General features: G+C 38.1%; 1 protein-coding gene across 7 annotated transcripts in view; it reads left to right on the plus strand.

The window, feature by feature from the left end:
- grm8a (glutamate receptor, metabotropic 8a) overlaps nucleotides 1–23,243 on the plus strand; it is a 272,948-nt gene that overhangs the window by 173,625 nt on the left and 76,080 nt on the right. For all 7 annotated transcript variants that reach the window (XM_041977614.1, XM_041977615.1, XM_041977617.1 and 4 more), the window contains 3 exons: nucleotides 12,015–12,150; nucleotides 12,502–12,656; nucleotides 15,884–16,021. In XM_041977614.1, the coding sequence (XP_041833548.1) occupies nucleotides 12,015–12,150; nucleotides 12,502–12,656; nucleotides 15,884–16,021 (429 nt within the window). The remainder of the gene's footprint in view (nucleotides 1–12,014; nucleotides 12,151–12,501; nucleotides 12,657–15,883; nucleotides 16,022–23,243) is intronic.

Here is a 23,243-nt window from a genome sequence, read left to right on the forward strand (position 1 = left end):
TTTTGAGCAAACTGCCCTCTTTCTGATATTAAGATACAAGAAATATATTAAGCTCTCCTAACTTCTGTAGCCTTTTTGTCTATTATGTCCATGTCATACAAAACATTGAACCATAAGGCAACAATATATTAAATATGACAGGAAATAAGCTGCACATACCCAAATAAAGTTCATGTGTGTGCAACATTTTAAATACATTTTCCACTGAATTGCACCCAACCCTCCATTAATTTCATGGTGCAGAAATTGCCCTTAGGAGGAACTCCTCTGCTTTTTAAATTAATCATCAAAAACACAGCATTTGCTGATACATTGCCTCATCTCCTAAAAATAAAAACAGTTGACTTGAACAAGAGTGAAAAAAAGAGAACTTCTACAGTATATTTTGATTTTAAATGTTAAAAATAAAACATATTTTATCCAAACTGGATAGTTCATGATGATCATTCTTCATAAATGCCCTGAACCTTTAATGTAGTCAAAGCAAATCCGATCTTTCCCGGTTATCAAAACTTGTCCCTTTAAACAAAATATCTTTAAGTGGCTAATATTGTATTTTATAGAAAGTATAGTCTATGGTAACAAATGTGCTGTATAAGATCTTAAGATGTAGAACAATAAGGCTTTTTTTTTTGGTTTACTTCAGTGGCTTGTGCTGCACATTGATGGTTTCTCGCTGCTCGGAGCACATGCTCAGCACTAATCTATTGGCGGTGAGTTGCCTGAGTAGCCAGTAGATTTGATGCATCCATCTAGACACAGAAGGCAAAATGGAGGAAAATCTAATATTGTGTCTAAATATCCTGAACAGTATCCTCAAACTGGTCCACAGTGAGCAGAAAGACCTGGAACTAGTCACTGGAAACAGAGCTTCAAGCCTAAATTCCCCAGACTGCTCTCTAGGCCTTTTGAACCTACAACATCCTTTTGCTACCTTGTTCTCAATAGGTGCAACTGTGTTGCTGACAATGAAAAAATCAAACTGAGGAACTCACACTTACCAACAGTCGTACCTGCTTTTTTGCTGAGCAGTAACCCAGGAGCAAGCACTGCATGTGGTATTTGGTCTGAAATAGGCTTAAGGCTGTAGGTTGTGCTTTTAGGTTTTAAAAAAGATAATACCAGCCACAGCATCGATGGTTAATTTTGGCCATGATAGTTCCTATAAAACATATCAACAAGGTTAAAAACCTTTTTGTTAGTGGAGGGTTACTAGGGGTGTCTTTTGCCCCATTGTCTTTTAATAAATAATAATAACAATAAACAGACAGCGGATAGATAGTCTGTACTCTGGTTTGGCTGGTATCCAATTTTTTGTGGGTCATATAATTTATTTATCACCCTTCCTGTCTCAAAAGGAAGTTTGACAGAAGTCCTGGAAAAGGTGCCAAAAATCACAGAAGCACTAACTTACGTGGCCAAAAAAAATTACATTTCTATCTTTAGACAGGATGGTGATAAGTGATGCATGAAGACACTTGTCTCCAAGCTTTTGACCTGTAGTGTAGATATTCTTAAATTATTTTTATTGTTGTTAGGGTTGGGTAATAATAACAAATAAAGATAGAATAAATGAAAAACTTAAAAAGGCTGGTAATTTGCAAGTTAGTAAGATTGTGTCTAAAAGAGGAATCTGTGCCAACTCTCTGTAGCCATGTAGAAGACAAGTTAAAGTCATTTGAGAATAAAAACTTGGTGCCACATTTGTAATTGAAATTCATTTGTGGGATGAGCAGCAGAATTGAGTTTGTGGGATGCACTCATGAAAAACTTGCCAAATCTACTCTACAGATGCCAAACAGCACAAAACTTTCATTTTTTAAATTGTCACCTTCTTCTGTCCAGCATAGATGTTTCACCTGTTTCTAATAATAAATTTTTATCATATTTCTGTTATCTGTTTGGATCAAGGGTTTCATTTCTCTTCAGAAATGTTTAAAGTAGGTTGTGTATTCACTGTGAGCCTGTGTGAACTTGTGTGTTTACATGTTAGATCTCTCATCTCCAGATACGACATGGGCATGTGGAGAGTGGGGCATTCCAGCTTAGGGAATAACGGGCATCAGCAGGAATCTAATACCTGTGCTTGCTGTGTGCAGGAAAGAAGCCAACACACGTATTCACTTCCGCATACACACTCAGTTGAATGCACACACACACACAACCCTAGTTTGAGGACACTCCTGTAATTGGATGTCTGATTATTGTCAGGTAGTGTGTGTAGGAGGGAGAGAGAGGAGGAGGAGAGGGTGCCAAAAAATGAAAGAAAGTTCTTTGAGGGAAGGAGGGAGGATGTTGCAACAGTTAGGTTAAAGAAAGAGAAACTGACACTCAGAAGTCATAGAGAGCGTGGGGTGAATAGAGAGTACCAGACAGAGGAGTGGGCATGTTGTAGCTTTGTGATCTCTGAGCTTAACGTTGACCTTGTGCTTTTTATCTGTGCTCTGACATCCAATCATCCTTTGCTTATCTCCCTCCTCCTTCACCGTATACATCTTTTCATCTATCCGTCCCTTTCCCACTTCCATCTTCTGATTCATCTCTCTTTCTCCTTATCAGCCCCTTCTCCATCTATCCTACTTCTCATCTTTTAACTTTGGATTTTGTCCCATCAAGCTCCCCGTCATGTGTTTCTTCCTGTCTGCCACGCTCAATTCCACCCTAAATCACCTACCATCCAGCAGGAAGCCAGTGGGATTGATCAGATCGATTAGACATATTGGTGATGCGTGACAGGTGTTGGAAGGTCAGATGACTAAGTGGAAACTTGCCCAAGGACTCGTGTATCACACTTTGTTAGTTCTCACTGCAGCATTAGTAACATTTGGAAAAGCGTGTATTCTCCTTTTAGTGTTTAATGTAATGAAACTCAAATCTTTCTCAACAGATGAAAACTTCTTTGAAGCAATAAAATAGTGTGATTTTAATACTTTTCCTGTGCAGTGTTATGGAAGATGTAAATAACTAATGTGACTTAACAACACTAACAATCCTAAAGGGGCAGATAGTTAAGTGGTCAGTCTGGTAGTGAAATATGTAAAAAAATGTACAAACCATGCATTACACAGCAATCCATAACTTAAAGGTCCCATATTATACACTTTATTCCCAATCTGAGACCATTCATTAATATCTAAATGAAATATTTCCGCCATGGTATGGACAAATCGACCCTCAGTTTGAGTGCAGCGGCTTCTCTTCACCTCCCTCTTTTTAGCAGCTTCAGAAATGTGCCGTTTATGGTGGGCGGAACCCTGGTGGAGCAGCTCAGCTGTTGGCTCCGCCCATCGCATCGCCCGTCATGAGGTGATTGACAGGTTAGGCCTTAGCGGTAACTAGACGCTGATTACAGCGTAGTGAAGGATAAACAAACGCCGGAACACCGGAACCCATTCCTGATGCCCCCATTACCGACCCAAACCGCGACGCACGGAGAACACAGCTAGCTACGCTCATCAATCTGATGCACAATGGCACCGGATACAAACAGTAGAAACAGTGACTTGGCTACATTTACAACAGTGCTAATATATTTTCAAGCTATCAGACTAATAAGGCCGAAACGATAACATAACTGCCAGCTCTTACCTCTCCAGCTGTGTCACGGACAGTTGGTATTGAACCTGGCTTCAGCTTCAAACGGTTGGCGAAGCCTGCTTTCCATGCCCCCATGTTGTGGAAACAGTCCTCTTTGAAATGCTGGCCACAGACATGCAAAACCTTTGGAAGTTTTCCGGGTACATTTCCTCCAAAAATAAAATTAATCCACTCAGTCCTCGTGGGTTCAGTGGATGGAAGTAAAAAAACGTTTTCGTGTTCATTTATGCAGCCACAAACAGAACAGTGCTTCTGTCGCTTAGCCATGTCCGCTAACGAGGGTTGCCGAAAAGGATAAACACTGGGCGCTAGGTGATTTTTAGAGGGCGGGCTTTGAGAGCCGGTAAGCGGGTCCGTCGCTCTGTGGGGAGTGGTTATTGTCCCTTATGACGTCATAACGTACAGGCTTTCAAACTCGCTCAATTCAGCGCTTACTTCCCTAGAGGTGGAGCAGGGGGGAGAGAGAGCGCCTGAAAGAGTTTCACACTTACGGGTCTCCTACACATGCGGGGGGACCAGTATGACTGTTCCAAAACCATTAAAAAGTGAATTTTGCATAATATGGGACCTTTAATTTAAAAGTTGGCTAAATACTAGTTTGTATTTCTCTCTAAAAAAAGACTATTCAATGCATATCTATGTCACAGGGTAAGATACTATTTAAATATATTTCATTTTCAAATAGAACTATTTGATGATATCCAACATGTGGTTTATAGTATTTTCTTAATATAGATATTAAAAATCCTTTGTAAATTATGCTAAGACATTAGTTATCTTTATAACATAATTATAGTAATGTTTTGTAGTTTATAAAGCAGTCCGAAATGAATTTTTGTTTAAATTAATTTTTCCCTTTATTATACATGTCTAGGTCTCTTTGGTTGGTGAAATACTTTAATCATAATCTGTATTAATGTCACCAAAGCACACACTTTCAACCCAAATCCAAATTGGTAAATGTTTAACTGTTAATAGAAGCTTCAATGACTCTTAAAATGGCTGATTTTTGCCTTATTTGTGATTGAAAAAAATATTTCAATATCTGTCTATTTCAATGTTGTTGGCACCCAGGGATTCAGTATGTTGTCTCATCATATAGTCTGTAGACTTTTGACCAATGTGCATTACCTCCACACACAGTGAGCAGTTTGACTAGCAAGTAGTTGAGCTTATAGGATAGTAGTAGCTTATTTGGTACTTTGTTTATCCAACCTCTCTGTCATGAAGTGCTGTTCCTCTTCTAAAGCTTTCTCCTTTCTTTTAAATACTTCTAAATAAAAATAAATCCATTTTATTTGCATCACATTTTTCAACATTGTGTATCAAAAAGTGCTTTACAAAAAGCACAAAGCACAAACGCTTGTAAATACAAATTTTCTTTATAGCACTGAAAGTGGAAATAAGAATATTAAAAAAAATTAACATTTTAAAAGCTCATTAAGAGAAAGGTGAGTAAAAAACAAATGATAAATTAAATATAAGCTCTATCAAAGAGCTAGGCTTTAAGATTAATCTTAAAAAAAATGAATGAGTATTGGTTACTCTTCAGTTTGGACAAAACTTATGCAAAAATGAGTGTTACATTTGGAACAAGCTTGTCTGTATGAATATTATAGTTTTAAATAAGTGCATGACATTTAAATGTTTGATTATATCCTTATGCAAATTTGGTCTTTAAGATGAACATTTCCCACTGATGTCCTCATACATAGACTGTTTTCATTCCTTTTGTTAGTTTTTATTTAAAAATCCCATAAATCTAAATGTATCCACCTGTTTTACTAGATAATTTCTAGCTATTACTGAAGTAGCATATCGTAAAGTTTTTACTTAAATGTACTAAAAACAAAAATAGGGATCAGTGTGTTGCTAGCAGGCAAGTAGTTTCATGTAGCAGTGTTTATTAAATTTCATAACACTGTATATCTTTGTCTAAAATCCACCACAGATGTCAAAATATTTCTATGCAAATTTCAGTGATGAAGGGAAGAAAAAAGAAGGCAAAGCTTTGCATGTCTATTGGAGAAATTTGGAGATTCCCATAGGAATAAATAGCTTTCCTAGCTGACCTGCACACTAGCATACTCTGGGAAAATGATGTGTTAGCAAGACTAATATATATATAATCATTGTTGTTATTTTGGCTCAATGTTTTTATTGTTTTGTTTAGTAATTCCTAAATATCTTCAAATTTTGAATATATAATCATAAATATTTTTGTAATTATAGAAAAGAAACTGCATTCACAGGTTCTACTTCTGTCTTTGCACGTCTGACATATGAGCAGTAGCTATCTCTCCTAAGACTTGAGCAAGTGCTGACTTCAGCTAGACTTCCTGACTCCTGTGGTGAGGACAGATTTGCTGCTCCTGCCACCACACACACACACACACACACACACACACACACACACACACACACACACACACACACACGTTCACTGAGCTGGTAAGCAAAGTCAGGTGTTAACAGGACAAATTTTCTTTGAATATTGTCCACTCTGCTCTTCCTGTGTCTGAAAACAGCACAGACCTGGAGTTTGCATCTTCTCCCTGCACATGGGTGGATTCTCTCCTCATGCTCTGGGTTCTTCCCACACTCTGAAAACACGCTCCTTTGGTCAGTTGGTGATTCTAAATTCAGTGAGTGTGACCGTGACTGGTTCTCTATCTCTGTGTGTTGGACCTATGATGGACTGCCAACCCATCTGGGGTGTACCTTACCTGTTGCCTAATCTTCAGCTTCGAGGAGAAGTACTACAATGAGTATGATTACTACAGCCTGACCGACTTAAAAGAAATGGATAGATGGATGGAAGTTAATAGGAAGGCAGTTTGTTAATGTCTGTGCTACCGCAGCATAACAAGTCAGTTTTTACACTCGCACTGCTTGTGTGCATCTGTCTGGTTAGTGGGTGTTGCAGCCTTATCATAGTTGTTTTTGGGACATTTTTAAACTCCAAACCCATTAAATCTGAACACATATTCAGTCAGCATTGAAATTAATTTTATCCAGGTTTAAGTTCTATAATTTTACAGTATTATTTGCAGACCCGAGATGTTGATATTTCATAATGTATGTTTGTGTAAGTAAACTTCTCAGCTAACAATGGTCTAAATTTAATATTCTGTGCTTTTGAATTTTTTTTAAGTGTTTTTATGTTATTGATACATTTACTCCAAAATTAAATTTAAAAAGTAAGTTTTTCTTTTTTTTAAAGGCCCTAATATTCAGCTCATTAAAATGCAAAATGCTGCGATTTGGATTCTACAAACCATTTTTGAAAAGAGAAGTTTAAATAAATGAGTGAATATTAATGGATACTTATGGAGGAATTTTTCTCTCATGTCATTCTCCCCTCCCTGCCTGGACCAGTTGAGTACAAGCATATATTCTGCAGAGCAGCTCAGTGGGTAAAACAGATTAAAGAATATGAGGATCTCTGCAGGGTGTAGGATTAAAATAATAACCCAAATATGTTAGACTCAGAGTGAAGGATAACTCCAGCAGTTATAACTATATGAGTAAATTTGTGTTTTTATATAGATGTAGAAATAGAACTGGTGCTCTCATTTATACTTTAACTCAGCTTTATGAGCAACTGTGTTGCAACAGTATGTGCTCATAATTGCAACACAGTGTGCATTCACATCATGTTAATCAGGAATTTACCATTTCTGTAACTCCTGTTCATTCTCCAATGCCCTTATCAGTATTTCATTATCAGCAAATTATAAGCAATTTCAAGCTTAACTCCATTATCTGCTCACAAAAGCTTCTTCACCTCAGGCTGAGTTCAGGTCTGAACAGCAGTTTTGTGGGTTCGGGTTGGAGCCGCCCTTAATTTTTAAGCCAATTTAATGTTCGAAAACCTCGTCCTTTAAGGCACATTTTAATGGGAGGATGTAAAGTTTCTTGGGACAGCGGTTTAGTGAGGGTCCTCAATGATTCATTACCACGCAAAGGAAGAAGCTTCTACTCTGAACAGGAGAATTATAAAGAAAGGAAAAAAAAAAAAATGTGATATTTATTACACAATTTAATCCACACCAGGGAGGAAAACCAGAATAGTTTCAGTTCACACAGTTGCAAACAAGGCCCATTGCTTACTGAAATGAAACGGAAAGTCACAACAGCATGTCTGAAAGGCCAAGCATACATCCGTACACACAGAAACACAAAAGTCGGTGACTTCAAAGGCCTATGTTGCAGCGCTGCAAGCTATGAACAAAGAGAAGCAGAGGGCAAGTTTAATTTTAAAGCATGTGCTAATGAGGTTTGGAGAGAAAAAAAGCATCAAATTCACAGTATTTGTGCTTGTGTTTTCTCATGTGCTGAGATGCTGTGTTAGCGCAAGAATTCTTCCCTAGTAACAATTCACTGGCAGGTGTTTGTTGCAGAGAAAGTTTTTTTTTTTTTTTTTTATCAAAGAAATGTTGCTAAGAGAGAGAAATTAATTTGAACTTTTCCATTTACCCTGAATGTATAAAAGTAACAATTGTCAAGGCTTGTGTGCTCATATCAGAGTTACTGGGGCACACTGAGAATAATCAGTGGGTGACACAGCTTTATTCTAATGGAATAATCATTAAAGGCAAGGACTTTGATTCCACTAGCTTTCATTCTTTGAGTCACACACACTTATTTAACACAGAAATATGCATAAAAATAGACACACTCTTTGGCGCCATGGCTTGAAGACATCTTTCTTTATTGTTGCCATTATTACTCATCCTGCTCAACAGGAGGTCACATTAACATCTCTGTGTCCAAGCCATAATGCTAATTTAAATACACTACAAAATCCCTTAATGTACAATGAGTGTGTGTGGCACTTCTGCACTTTTAAGTACAGCCACATGGTGCGCAACTGATTCCTTTTGAAAACTGCTAATAAATTTGCTTTTAAAGCTTTTGTGTGCAGCTACAAACACAACCAAAGCACACACAAATGAAGACATAAAAGCCTTCATTTATGTGTATAGCAATGGATGATAAAGCAGAGGTCTAGCAAGAAAGCTCGTTCGTAACATTGTTTAAACTCTCTGACAAATATGAGAAACTGAAGGTAAGAAGAAAATAGCAGAAGCACACACTGAGAAAATTACTAATTCCCCCTTTTTTTGCTGCATTCATGCCTCCATTGGGTAATAGATGAAATAGTTCAGCGAGAGGAGTGTGTGGGAGGGAAACAGATTGCTAATTAAATGCTGAGACAGCGGTGCTTCATGTCCTGCAAGGGAAAGATTTCAGTCTGAAAACAGAATGGAGTTAATTTGCCAACTGTTGGGGGTTTCGATTGAAGAGGTGTTGAGCACACTTAAAATTTTCATCATCACAGTTTGCACATTGCGTCTTTATATTTAGCAGTTGCAGAGGGGACATCAATAACTCATTCACAGAAGGGATGTTTTGAATCAAAACAATACGACTTTCACCAATGTTCAACGAGTTGAACAAACACACTCATCCATATGGAAAGAGGTCAAATTCAGTTGCGTTCAGCTTCACACTGAAGCGTCGTAATCAGGTTATCTTGGTGTGTTGCTGCTCAGTGGACGAAGAGCTCATAATTCTATGAGCCCTTCATAGATGAATGTGTTACATTGGTGAATTATATTGAAACTATTACTGGGATCCAACTAAGTTTTATCTGAAGTGAATGAAGAGGGTTTCCAACTGATCTCCCATTAGCTTTCCCAGCATGTGATGTGAAGTCACTAAACAGTAAATGATCCAGTTAAAACACAGTCAGCCAAAGCACGTGCTTTCATGTTGTGAGCAAACAGTTGCTACAGTTAAAGGTTAACAGATACAAGCTGTCGCACTACTCAAAAAACTGTGGCTGATTTAAACGTATTTAAATAGAGAAGATTGTTAGCATAAAAGCATTTCAGTATGTTTACTGTTTAGGTTTCTCATAGTATTATCTAATATTTGGTGTTACCTTATACAGAGCAGCTATTACCAGAAGGGTTTTAAGAGTAACGTTGAGCATGAATGCAGTGATGACAGCTGTGTGTGTGTGTATGCAAACACTTTCTTATAAGTGCACTGACAAAATGTGATATTGTTATCAGGAAAGTCTGCTCTGAATGGAGACAGTTATTGATGATGGGTACTATGCTATAAACCAAATGATGATTTAATCGCTTTTATGATGCTCCAAGGACAACGGCGATCAAATACAAACATCAGCGCGCGTGTGTGTGTATACTGTATGCCTTGTTTATTCAAGTTTTTTAATTGTTGTTATTCAAGTGCAACTTAAAATAGAAGCAGTTTTTTTATCAGCCTGCACTAAATATTCCTTAGTAACAATGAAAATATTAAACATTTGATGTAGCATTTGGCTATTATTTAGACCCTTTCCACTGTTTCTTTTCTTGATCAGACTGGCAACCATCAATTGAAAGAGATTCAGAGTGCCACTGTGAAAAGAGGAGAATCATACAGAAGGACATCCATTAGTGCTGAATACCACCAATCAGGCCTTTACGGTAGACTGGCCAGTGTAGAGTCATTCCTCTCTAAAAGGGTCATGACAGCCTGCTGGGAATTTGCCAAAAGATACTTAAATGACTCTGACCATGAGAAGCGAAACCCTCTGATCAGAGGAAAGTAAGATTGATCTATTTGGCAACCATCTTAATGACGTGTAGATAAGGAAAAAAAACAAAAAAAGATTGAGTATCATATCATTAGAACTCTCTACAAGCAAATACTGCGATGGCAGCATCATTCTGTGGGGACAATTTCTACAACAGGAAAGGGTACACTAATCTTCTTAAGTCAAAATCATTTCCAGTTATTTCAGGCTGTGAATATACTAAGATGAGCAAACTGCTGAGAAAGAACAGAAGATACCCATAGACACCTCAGTTAAAGTAAAAAAAGGTTAAAAAAGCTGGGAACATCTACTAACAGCTGTTTCTAAAATGCAATGTGAAACTGTTTTTGAGGCAGGTTTACATCAGCTGCAGCTTGGTTTGGCATCATTGGAACAAACGTCTATATGAAATAAATTTCTCTGCAAAATTAACTTGAAGCATGACAAAATGAAGAGATTTTAAGGCTGTTAAAAACTTTCTGTTATCACTGTCTACAAAAGTGCTTAGAAATGGTCATTGAGAAACCAATTTAAAATTAGTAGCATTTGTGACAAATAGTGTGTTTGGTTCGGCATTTGTGTGTGTGTGTGTGTGTGAAGAAGAGGACGACAGAGAGGGTGAAGATGCCGTGTCTGTGCAGGTTTTGTCATTTTAGCGATTAGCCTTGAGAGGCTTTTAATTTGAAGCTAATGAGTATTTGTTTTAGCAGTCATGCACTCTGGTGTTTGCATGACTGTCTGTCCACAAATGCAAGTGTATGTGATTAAAGATTGTGATATAGTGAAAGCGACAGATTGTAGAGATGTTCAATAAATGGGCTGGAAAAGGCAGGGAAGAAAGAAGATATCATTCATACTTTCTCTTTCACACACAAACACAAATGTAAGTACACATGCACATGGAGACAAAAGACTAAAATGAGAATGAAATAATCCTTATAATTACAAGTACTCACCTTACATTGATCTGGACTGAAGACAGAATGCCACATAGCCAGTTCACAGGTCGGTGCATAAATCTAAACTCTGGATTAGTGCTAAACAGTATGCATAGCTGGAGGGAATCAAAACTAATTAACGCTTATTGTGAGTGAAATAATACAATTTTCCTTAGCAACAGGAAACAAGGTGTGCACAGTTTGATGTGGGTTCAGATATTCTTCACCCCACACTCCACAGTGTTGTTATTTCTGAATAACAGTTTGGTTCCATGTATATTTCCCCTGTTGTTTTTCAAAGTTCTCTCTTGCAATTAAAACCTCCAGCACCAAATATTTTAAGCATTTTGCATGTATTTTCATTTTTATTATTAGTTCTGTTTTCACCTCAGTTTTTCTTCTGTTTTTTTTCTTTATTACAAATAATTTTTTTGCTGTTTCCTGTAAATTATTAAGTTTTTTGTTGTAATGTGGTTCTTTGCTTGTTTTCCACTTCTTTATTTCTGTCTTTTTTTACTTTGTTTTTCATGACTGTTATACTTCTTCTATGGTATTTTTACACCCCCTGAAACCCCTTTCCCAATATCGCTTTGTCCTCTGTCTTGGATTTTCTTGGCTATTCTGCTTTCTGCTTCTACTGCTATGCTAATTACCCTTGTTCGGGTGGCTGCTGGAAGCACCAGAGCCCTTCATCAAAGGTCTCAACACTGAGTGCTTTCAACCGAGTTCAGGACCCAGTTGTATGAAATGAGTGCAGCTGAATCAAGGAAGACTGGCTGAAAGCGAATGATGAGCGCTGAATGAAAAGTGCAAATCAGTGACTGTCATAAATGATGCATTCTGTTCTTTTCTTTTTTCTGTCTCAGGTGGTGTGTGTATCGCCCAGTCCTTGAAGATCCCCAGGGAGCCCAGGCCAGGGGAATTTGACAAGATCATCAGGCGTCTGCTGGAGACCTCCAATGCCAGGGCCATCATCATGTTCGCTAATGAGGACGATATACGGTTTGTGCTGTGCTCTTGACGTTTTGCTGCATGATTTTCAAATTGTTTTTCAGTCATACTTTTTTTTTTCTTATTTTTTCTCATTTTCAATGTATTCTACAGAACAGCCGTGTCAGCTGCATGCCTATTAGCCCTCTTATTGTGCTGATACTGGGGAAGGAATTAAAATTAGACAGGGAAATCTTTTCATTTACAAAAACCTAAACAAGCCATTCTCCTAGAATTGTTCCACCATAGTTAAAGTAGCTAAGACAAGAGTTCTTGCATGGCCACAGGATCACCTCTGAAGCACCCAAATACTTCTTTTTGCCATCCTTTAATATTTTATTTTCTGCTTTTCTTTTTAAACAGACGAGTTCTTGATGCCGCTAAAAGGAACAACCAGACTGGCCACTTCCTGTGGGTGGGTTCAGACAGCTGGGGCTCCAAGATCTCTCCTGTGATTGGTCAGGAAAGAGTGGCTGAGGGTGCCATCACTATTCTTCCTAAGCGAGCATCTGTGGATGGTAAGAATGTCTTTAAAGACAGTTAGATTTACACGTTGGTAGCATGTTAAAAAGTCATGATGCATGCAGGTAATAACTTATAACAATCTAATTTTCTTTGCATCAAGCCTTGTGACAAAGAGCCTGACAATGTGTGTACTCAGTCGGATAAATCAGATTAAGTGAACAGAGGAAAAACACAGACTCTTGATCCCCAACACGTTTTTGCCAGAAGGCCATGAAGGACTTCCTCATTTGCTCCCTGTCAGAGCTCCCTATTAGATAATTGACTCCTGGAGGGCCACTAAGGCAACAAGATATAAAATGAGAGTGAGGGAGAGAAGTAGAAGTTTAAATGAATCAAAGTCAGCTCCACATAAGGAATGCACTCACTAGAGACGATAAAAGGGCACAGAGTGAGATGGTACCTACATAAGATTAATTAAAAAAAGAGTATCCTCTGAAGTATCAATATGTTAGATACAACTGGTCATATGAACCAACATAGTGCAATTATTCATTAACAGATGCCATAAACAGCTTTTGATTTCAGCCTTCACAGAAGGGATGATTCAACATCTGAAGTAGTTAGTTATTTTTCACCTGTTCCAGTGTTCCAGTGGTTTTCCTTTGGAATTAGTCAGCTAGTTGCATTTTCCAGAAATATGGTTTTATTTAAAGGTTACCTCGTCTATCACAAAGTCTAGCTATAGCTAGAATGGCTTTATGTAAATTAAAAGAAAAGGCTTGTTACTGCGTTGGCAAGAATCTCAGTACCATGCAAAATATGCTAATTGGTAACTTCTAGAAGTGGTAGAACCCATCTAATTCTGATCTTTTGAAAGAGTCAGACTTGCTCTTTTTCAGCCAGAACACCTTATGGTCCATGCATACTTCTGTGTAACCATTGCTTACTCTAGCATTGTGTGCTCTGAATGATGTAACGATTTCATGGAATTTTGTTCATCGTTTGGGAATATTACAGTCTCCTCCAGTTATTGCCCTGGTGATTCGGCTATTGTTCATTTTTATAAATACAGGTGCTTAATGGTGGAGGTGCAAGTCCATTCAGTACTTTAGAAATGTGACATGTGTCCAAGAAATTTTGATAGTTGTCAAAACTGAGAATGCTGTATTTTTTTTTTTTTTTTTTTTTTTTTTTTTTTAATGTCGCTGAGGTGAAAATGATGAGGTTTTCTAACCATGATAACAATTTTATTGTGTTTTTTTAAAGAGAGACATGGTGGGTTGTAATGTGCTTGCAGTTGTATGTGACCAGGTTGTATAACAGTAAGTTAAATGGGAAAATATCATGCCATGCATGTAAGACATATGTATATAAGATGGATACCTCCGTGAAAATATGACTTGGTCTTTAGAGTTTCTTGTATGGAAAGTGAGAGAAATATCCTTGGTTGTGCTGTGGGTCCTTTGTGGATTGGGCTAGCTTTCCACAGACTATATTAGATCTTATCAGATTGGTATCTGTGAAGTTAGGAGGTCAGGTGAACTCGTTTGGACTATTCTGAGCCCTTCCCAATCAGTGTCTGGGTGGTCCATTGCTATCCTCTGTCGGAAGGCTGTTACTATATTGGTGTTGCTACTAGTTTGACAGCTCTGTTAAAATGCCTCTCAGTGGTTATAATGTTATGGGTGAGCAATGTGAAACTCAATCCCTCTACTTAGCTCCATTACCTGGCCCTACCCCTTTTTAGATTCAAGGAACACCTTTTCTCATGGGCATCAAAGATAAGTGGTCATCAAGTCCTTTAACTGTGGTGTTGGGGGCATTTGGATGGCTAGATGAATAATACTCAATGATCCCTTAAGGAAAAGGGGCACCGTACCTCTACAAAATGTAGATGGATGACCAAGTCGTGAGAAGGGACTGGGTTTGGGACTATATATATATTTTTGCTGAGGCACAATTAGAGTGTAGATTAGAAGTGGACATCACAAAATACTTTGCTGTTTTAAATTTCTTGAATTTTAAGAGTTCCTGGCATTGTAATTTGTTCTCTCATCTTTAGCTAAAGCTGGGGTTGCATAGCACATCATTTGACACAGCAGGAAGCAAACACATTGACTTGATGATATGGTGAAGGTGTTTATTATCTTACTCTCTGTCAGAAAGAAAAAAAATAATTTGTTTCTTTAAATATTCTGCCTATAATTGTAGAAACTTTCTGCTTCCACACAAGTGCCCACTTGGTGACAACAGTTTTCTTTCCAGTTATTTCTCCCCAAAGAAAGTCGAAGAATCACTGATGCCTATATTTTAATTTTTATGAGCGTCACATCTGCTGTCATAGTGGGGAGCGTTTGATTCATATGACATGTGCTTCCCGTTGAGCAACATGGGGAGTGAACCCACTGTTCCCAGTGGTCGATCTATCAGTAAAGCAGCACAGGTGCAGACAGAACCCATTTCTGTGACAGAAGATGTGATCAATCAAGGCAGCTCCTGTCAGCTTTTACACCGAGTCAGACATGACACAGGGTGTCTGAGTCAATCAGATGGTTGCATTGGATGTTACAGATGCACGTTGTTACAGCTTAACTAGTGCATGTTGTGCTGGCAAATGAGTTTAACTCATTCTTTGCAGCTGTTTTGTGCATCAAGCTCTACAAGAACAATGGAAATTCTTCAAAAAGCTCTTTCCCTAATTTCCCTGTACATGCTCGGTGAAAAAAGTGCTACAAGTACAAGGAGTTTTATTCCTTCTCCCTGTCTTTTGCCCGGCTCATCATTTCATCCCGCCAGCTGCTGACATGCATTTCCATTCCTGTTAGTGGGGAATTGTTTTTGTCCGTGTCTCTTTCCTCTTCTGAAGTTATTAAATTGGACAAGCAGCCAAGCTGTTGTGAAAGCTGCATTTAAGATGTTTTCTCCCCTTTCTCTCATTCTCTCGTTACGCTCCACAGAAATGGCTTTTCAGTCATCTACGGGTTTTTCATAAGACACGTCTGTGCGTCAGTGTGTATTACACTGCTGTGAACATCAGACTTTTTCAGTGCTGTCAGGCTTGGTTGAATTGAAGCCCTTAACCCCTGAAGCACAAGTCTCAGCCTCATTTTACACTGTAAGACAAGATAAGGTGTTGAAAAGTGATCTTTTATTCAGAGTGTTGCTGGTTCAGTCTTCCTTATGGATGAGTACTTGAGAAGTATACTGTACAGTATCGAAAATGAAAAAGCCCCTCATCCCCGTGTGTTTCTGACTTTTACCCTGTTTGTCTTCATCACAGCTTTTGACCGCTATTTCCGAAGTCGTTCGCTGTCCAACAACAGAAGAAATGTTTGGTTTGCTGAGTTCTGGGAGGAGAACTTCAACTGTAAGCTGGGGATGCATGGCAAAAGACCTGGGAGCCTGAAGAAATGTACAGGTAAGATGGTTTGAGATGCCTGTCTATAACTGTTTTCCAGCTTTTGGACAAATAAGCCTACATTTTCTTTTCAGATATCAACGACAAGCACAAGTATTAATTGACCTTTTTTTTTCTTTTTGATAGAAAGATGATTGTGCCAATGTGAGGAAGTTTGTTGTATTACACAGATGTTCTATAGTTTTATCCCCTGACAAAGTACACAGCTTGATAGTTATAATTGTTTTTATTCATCTTATCTTATCGATATACAAGAATTATATGTCCCAGCTTATGACATTCCAGACAGGCCAGTTCACCCTAGAAGCAACTTTAACACTTTCTAATACCCCAGTCTACAGACCAACCCTTTCAGACCTGTTGTAGCAATGCCAAATCTAACCCTACAAATATCGACTAGTGTGGGGTCAGTAGTAATATGGCTGTTGCACCAACTGAACAGAAGGGCTGGCCCATCTTCATTCCAACCCCATACCAATGGTCAAGAGAGCTGGGTCGTGACCAAAAGAATAAAATTATAGACACAAGGGACTAAATTAAGGTTCCTTCGGAGAGCGAAGGGCTCTGCCTTAGTGAAGGGTAAGGAGCTCAAGCATCCTGGGAGCTTTGAAGAGAGCTGCTGCTTCTCCACATTGAAAGGAATCAGCTGAGGTGATATGGGCATGTGACTGGAACACCGCCTACCTGCCTCCCTTTGGAGGTTTGTCAAGCATGACAAGCTGGGACGGGACCTTGGGGAAGACCCAGAATACATCAGAGGGATTATGTATCCCTTCTGGTCTGGGAACACTTTAAGATACACATTAGGAGATGGAGTGTGTCATTGGGAAGAGGGCTGTTAACGCTTTTCCTCCTGTTGCTCTGCAACATGACCTATGGCAGCCCCCCCCCCCCCCCACAGTTAAGCCCACAGTCAGTTGAATGAATGAACCAGTATTGACTTACTGTCATTTGTAGATAAAAAAAATCTGATGTTAATAAACATCAGTCATAACATGAGATTCAGTACTTCTGTCTCATGAGTCTGGTATTAGTTACCATGGTGATCTAGGTTGTTTCAAAGAGAATTGAATTTACTGGAGCATCAGAGGTGTGTGATTGTATAGTTTTTTTTTTGTTTTTTTTTATGATGTATTTCATGGTTATGTTTGAAGCATTAATAACTGCTTTTACAAACTGGGACGTCATCATTTCTCCCCCATTGACTGAAGAAAGAAACTTTTCATGAGTGTAGGAGTCTGTGCTTGTAAAAATGGAAACACAGAGTCTGTGTGTGTGAATTTGTTTTGTCATCAACAACTCCCTGCTGTAATTTTCTAGTATTAGGTTTATGTGATCTGTGTGGTTTCACTAGTATTTTCCCATCATATGAGGATATTTGCAGCCTGTTATTAACTTGTTATTTTACAGAAGACCGATCTCTGCAAGTTCTTTGAAACCCGTGTGACAGTGTGTGTGCACTTTCACAGCGTCTATGCCTGTCACCAGCCCATAAGTGTCATACTTAGAGCAGATTTAGCATGGCATGGGACATGACTTGTTAGTATGACCTCTGCAGTTTGGGTGCCAGTTGATCAAATCTTTATGTTTATGTGTGTGGCAATGTGAGTATTCCCCAGCTGATGCCTGCCATCAGTTCACATAATTAGGTTTGTAAGGGCTATGACTCCCATTGGCCGTATTACTAACCAATGCATCTGTGTGTGGGTGTGTACGTTTCAAGGGGCCCTGTCCTCCTGTGACAAAGTCCATTAATTCCAACTGTTGGGATTTGCAGCCTTCACATCATCAACAGAAAAGCCAATCAGCAGCAGGCTGCTCAAGGTCGCTGTGGTGATGCAGCTGATGAGAGTATATGGAAATGGCTGTGATTATTGCATGTGGCTGCTCTTAGACAGAAAGATAAATAGGAAGTGAGATAGTATCAACAAGGGTAGATAAACACCCAACAGGAGTAGAGGTTGGAAAATCATGTTTTGATGTATAAATTACAGCTCAACAATGCAGTGATAATCAGTTACATATACTATAATAAAATCCAAACAACAAATTAGAGTAAACAGACTTATAAATCACAGTCAAATTGAGAAAAGGAGGAAGGAGTTGATGTGCCTTACCAAATTTCTAACACCGTCATTATCATTTATCATCTTTATTGAACAGTGTAAATTGTGTTATAACATGAAGTTCTAACTAGAGGAGTTAAGAGAAGTGTCAGACACATAAAAGGGCCTCTTTAAGACGCTGTTGGACTTGGAATCAGTATTCAAAACATCCAGTGTGTTAATATTCAGTTGCTGGGGTGTGACACAATGCCGTAAAGTAAAACACAGCTGTCATGTGATGCTCCATGCTGGAATACAAAGTTATGAAGTGTGGTTTCTAAGCCCTGCGAGGCTGCAGGGCAATGATCACCACAGGAAAATGTATAATGAGTATCAGTGTGCCATCAAACTGAGTCAGAAGCCCAGAGTTTTAAGACAAGGCAAGTTTCTTAGTACAGCACATTTCATGTACATGAAACATAAAAAGCATTTCACTAGGGTGCAAAGAAAGCATTAAAAGGTTGTAAAAGGCAGCAACAAATGGCAAAAATCACAATAAAATCCCAAATTAAATTGAAATTATTTAAAGCAAGATAAGTTAAAAGTTAGCATGCAGATTTCATGCATAGGCGCATTAGAAAATATTTTTTTTAACAGTTTTTTTCCACTTGTTTACAGCCTAACAAGTAAATGCTGCTTCTCCATGTTTAGTCTGGATTCTAGTCTGGACTAGTTGACCAGTCTTTGGATCTAAGAGCTCTGCTAGGTTTATACTCTATGAACATATCACAGATGTATCCTGCAAAGTTGGAGAACAAAGTGTAGTTTTTTAGAAACAAAAATTTCTACATATGTGAAGTTAAAGCTGTAGCATCAAAATGATCAGCCACACTGTCAGGCTGCCTTTACAGGACTGAGACATACAGCAAGTACAGACTCCCATGTCTGCAGTCCCTGTTGTGTAAACCCTGTTTGCATGAATGAAAAGGTAGCAGCACAGCCAAGAAACCTTTTTAACGACAGCATTAAAGCAATTTTCTTGCCCAGTATTCACACATTTATAGCTGTAGACTTCTTTCTGCATTTCAGCTTTAATAAATCGGATGGCTTGCAAATTGAATTTCCACATCCAAATAGTTGAAAATCAACTAGATATACTGCTGTGTGTGTGTGCATGAAATAATTCAAACAATCCCTCTATATCTGAGGCCATCAGTAAAATAAATGATCAGGTTTTTAACATTACATAATGTCGCCCCCCCCCCATACAGGTACTGAGATGAATGATGCAACTGAGAATAAAAGAAGCTAATACACTGTTGTTCTTTCCATTATGTGGTTGCACTCTAGTCATTATAAAAGAAATCCCATCAGTAAACACACACTGTCACTTTGATGGAATTGATTGACCTGTTAAATTAGTTTGCAGCTGTTTAGAGGTTGCAAGGCCTCTCCATAATTAGAAAAATCTATTTTTCTAATAAAAAAAAAGAGTATTTTATTCTTTCCTGAATAATTATTTTGTCTCATTCAACTTTTTCTTTTAAATAAAAGAAGCCTAAAATCCTACTTTCAGCTGCATGTTTTTATTTAACTTTGTGCCATTATTAAAGTTACATAAAGCAATATTAGAATAGTGTTGTAGTTGCTACACAATAACTCTCAGTTTGTAATATCTCCATTGTTGGTGCTGTGACCACTAACATCAGACATATGTTCTCCACTCCCAAAAAATAATTTTAATGATTTAATTATACATCATTACTGCACCATTCGACATTCATAAGTTCCTTTTTTAAGCAAGAAAATAGCTCACACAAGAAAAGGGAACCCCATGACTCTCACAAATGGCTTGTAAGCACTCGAGCTCGGACGACTGACTCAAAAGCTGGAGTAAAAGTCTGTTCTGCTGAAAGTGTGCAGTCAGGTAAAACTGATGCCTGAGGGGAAGCTGGCTGAGGCAGACACCTGATCACAGATAAGCCTGCATGCTCACACACACTCATGTTCCCAGAGGCTGCAGATAAAATCACAAACGAGTGCACGGGCTGTGTTCATTACTTATACCACTCCAAAGATACAGGTGTATGTTCTGTTGGCAAGCTCCATCTTTCTCACTTTCTCACCCACATACACACAATCTACATGCAACTGTTACCTGCCAGACCACCCGGTGAATATGACCATTGTTCATCTTCTTTTTTTCTCATTTGTTTGGGTCTCAAATGTGTTTTAAGCCATGACTTGTCACAGTTTTGCTTTCTGTCATGCTTCCTTCTGTGTGTAATCATGCTTTGCAGGATGGATTCATTACTCCTCACAGAGCCTCATCACAGCGTGACTCATTCTGATCTCTAAATCATCACATCCTTGTTCTGTGTTTCCCACACACACATAAACAAAACAGGAGAAAACCAGGTGTGGAAGCACATCTACACACACATCTGTTGTGGCAGGAGATGTATACCTCAGGTTTGTGGCTAGTTGTTTGTGGGTGTGTTTCTTTTTACATGGTAAAGACATTTTTTACTGCATGAAACATTTAGTGTGTTCTGCTGGTCCAAACATGCCTCCACAGGTAGATTGCCTGTCTGAAAAATTTTAGGAGTCCCTCTCAAAGTTGCTAGTTATTTGCAAAGTTGTTAGCTAAGTTGAGTTGACTTTTTCATTTTTGTTACACAAATCATATCATGTAAAGCACTGGACTAATGGTTTGTAGTTTGTCTAAAATAATGAGCGTTGGTGATTACATAGACCATATATGTGTGTATTTACACTTGCATGAGTGTGTGCATATACTGTACATGCAGTGTATGAGAAAGGATGGCCTGGGTGAGTGTTTGACTCCTAACCTGATTATGTGTCCCAGTCTGGCCCTGCATACTTTGTGTTTTAGTTGCAGCTTAAATTGCTCACATGGTCATAGAAGCAAATCAGATTTGTTATATGTATATATATATATATATAAATAATGTGTATATGTGACAAATTAGTTGACTTTAATGAGTGTTACATTAAATGTAAATAATTATGCTTGTTAACTCTTAAAGAAGAGCTGTTTTCTGCAGAGCATTTTGTAATAATATTGATTTTTTATAATGCCATAAACAGTACTTTGTACCTGAATCTTGTATGCTGCATAGGCTCAGCTACATGTATATATAAAAAATATAAAATAGTATATTGGATGTAGGTCCAAATACAGTACAAAATACAAGATGCATGCAGTGCAAAGGCAATATTCCCTTTATTATATCAACTTTCTTATTTTCAGAAAATTTGGGCTATTTTAAAAAAAAAAATGTATTAGAAGCTTAAATCTGTAATTTGTTCACTTTTAAAAAATATTTTATTTTAAAGAAAGAAGCCAAATAAATAGTTTTCTGTGTCCTCACTGACCAATTTCGTTATATGTACCAAATTTAAACTCGATGCCGGGAACACACTTAGACAGTTAGGATACGGACATGTTTACTATTTAGTTACACATCCCTTCCCTTTAATTACACTTTGTATTTGTGAGGGAATTGATTTTAATTAACTCTTGGAGTTTTGCAAAAAAAAGCTGTGTCCTTTCCTGCTAAATGTATTTTTAGCTGCTTACGTATCATTGTTACTGATTTTCCTCTTTATTATGTGCCATTTATTTTTAGTGGGAAACGGATCAGGACACATTATGTCAATGAGGCCACCCTGTTGTGCATGAGGTCAGGCATTGTCCTGCTGAAATGAACAATTACCTTCTGGAAAATAAGTTAATGTAATGTTTGCAAATATAATACACACCTCTGCATGAATGGTATCTTATATGTACGGTATACATGGGATACACACTGATGCTTACCTAAACCATCACACACTGGCTTTTACCACTTTCTCTTATGACAGGCTGCATGTTTTTTTTCTATTTTTTTGTACATGGAACCTGACATTGCTATTACCCAAAAGTATGTGAAACATGGTCTCATCTGACCACAACACACATCCACATTTGTTCAGTCAATCTGATACACAGTGACCTTGTGTCCAGAAAACTCAGCTGTGCTTCAGTTGTATTTCATTTCTCAGTTGATATGACTTCTTACCTGTATATCAAAGTTTCAAGTTACATCTCTGGAAGCCACAGGGGGACTGTTTTCAGTGAAAATAGCTTTCCAAGGTACGCTGGACCCCATGCGACTATACTGGCCATGGTTGCATGACAGTTTCTCATGCAGGCTTGCCTCACAGCTCAAACAGCTCAAACATCTTGCACATCAAACAAATATTTTCAATCTTGGTCTTTACATAATAAAATTTATGTATGTATGCAATCTTATATATATATATATATATATATATATATATATATATATATATATATATATATATATATATATATACATATACATACATACGTACATATGGGTTTAACTCTGTGGGCTACGTTGCCTCATGTGCCAGATATTACCATGAGACTAGTTTCTTTTGCAGCTGCCTGATGAAGGCTATGCTTTAACATACTTCCTAAAAGGCAAAACATTGAAGATTATTAAATGCCTACCCTCCTCACAAGGAGTTTTATATTTCCCTAGTTCAGCTTAAATAATTAATACTTTATAGACTGTTATTAATTGGCAATTTATCTTCTAAAGGCTACTAAGCAATAGTTTGATGCCCTTGCTTTCTGAACTTGCAGTGCTTTTCTTACTCAGCAAAACTGATGCTTTTGATGATGCAAAATCTCTATCCTACACCAGTGATTTGATCTGTCTGTCTGAGATGCATACTACCGTTCCAGGAGTTAATTACATCCCGACTTAGCTCAGCATGCATTTACTCTTGCATACAAACACTTGTTCACTCGTTGCAAATAGACCATATCCTAACGAGGTCGATAGGGACTGGAAGTTATTAGGCTCACAGGCTGAATAAACTCTTCCCTCCCCTGTGAAAAGGCTTTAGGGCTGAACAGACTGATAGATGGAGACAAACACAGACGGAGAACCTGATGGACAATTAGAGATGGACAGGAGTGGACACACAGATCACAGACAGAGCTTGACGTCTCTCTGCGGGGAAAGCTTTCACTAGCTGAGATAAAGTGTCTTACCTGCAGTGAAATGATCCTTTTTTTTATGTTCTGTAGAGGACATGGTTATCTAACTGCTTCCTGAGTGAATGTGCATGAATGTGTG

Source organism: Melanotaenia boesemani, chromosome 23, assembly GCF_017639745.1.
Source record: "Melanotaenia boesemani isolate fMelBoe1 chromosome 23, fMelBoe1.pri, whole genome shotgun sequence".
Classification (NCBI taxonomy): domain Eukaryota; kingdom Metazoa; phylum Chordata; class Actinopteri; order Atheriniformes; family Melanotaeniidae; genus Melanotaenia; species Melanotaenia boesemani.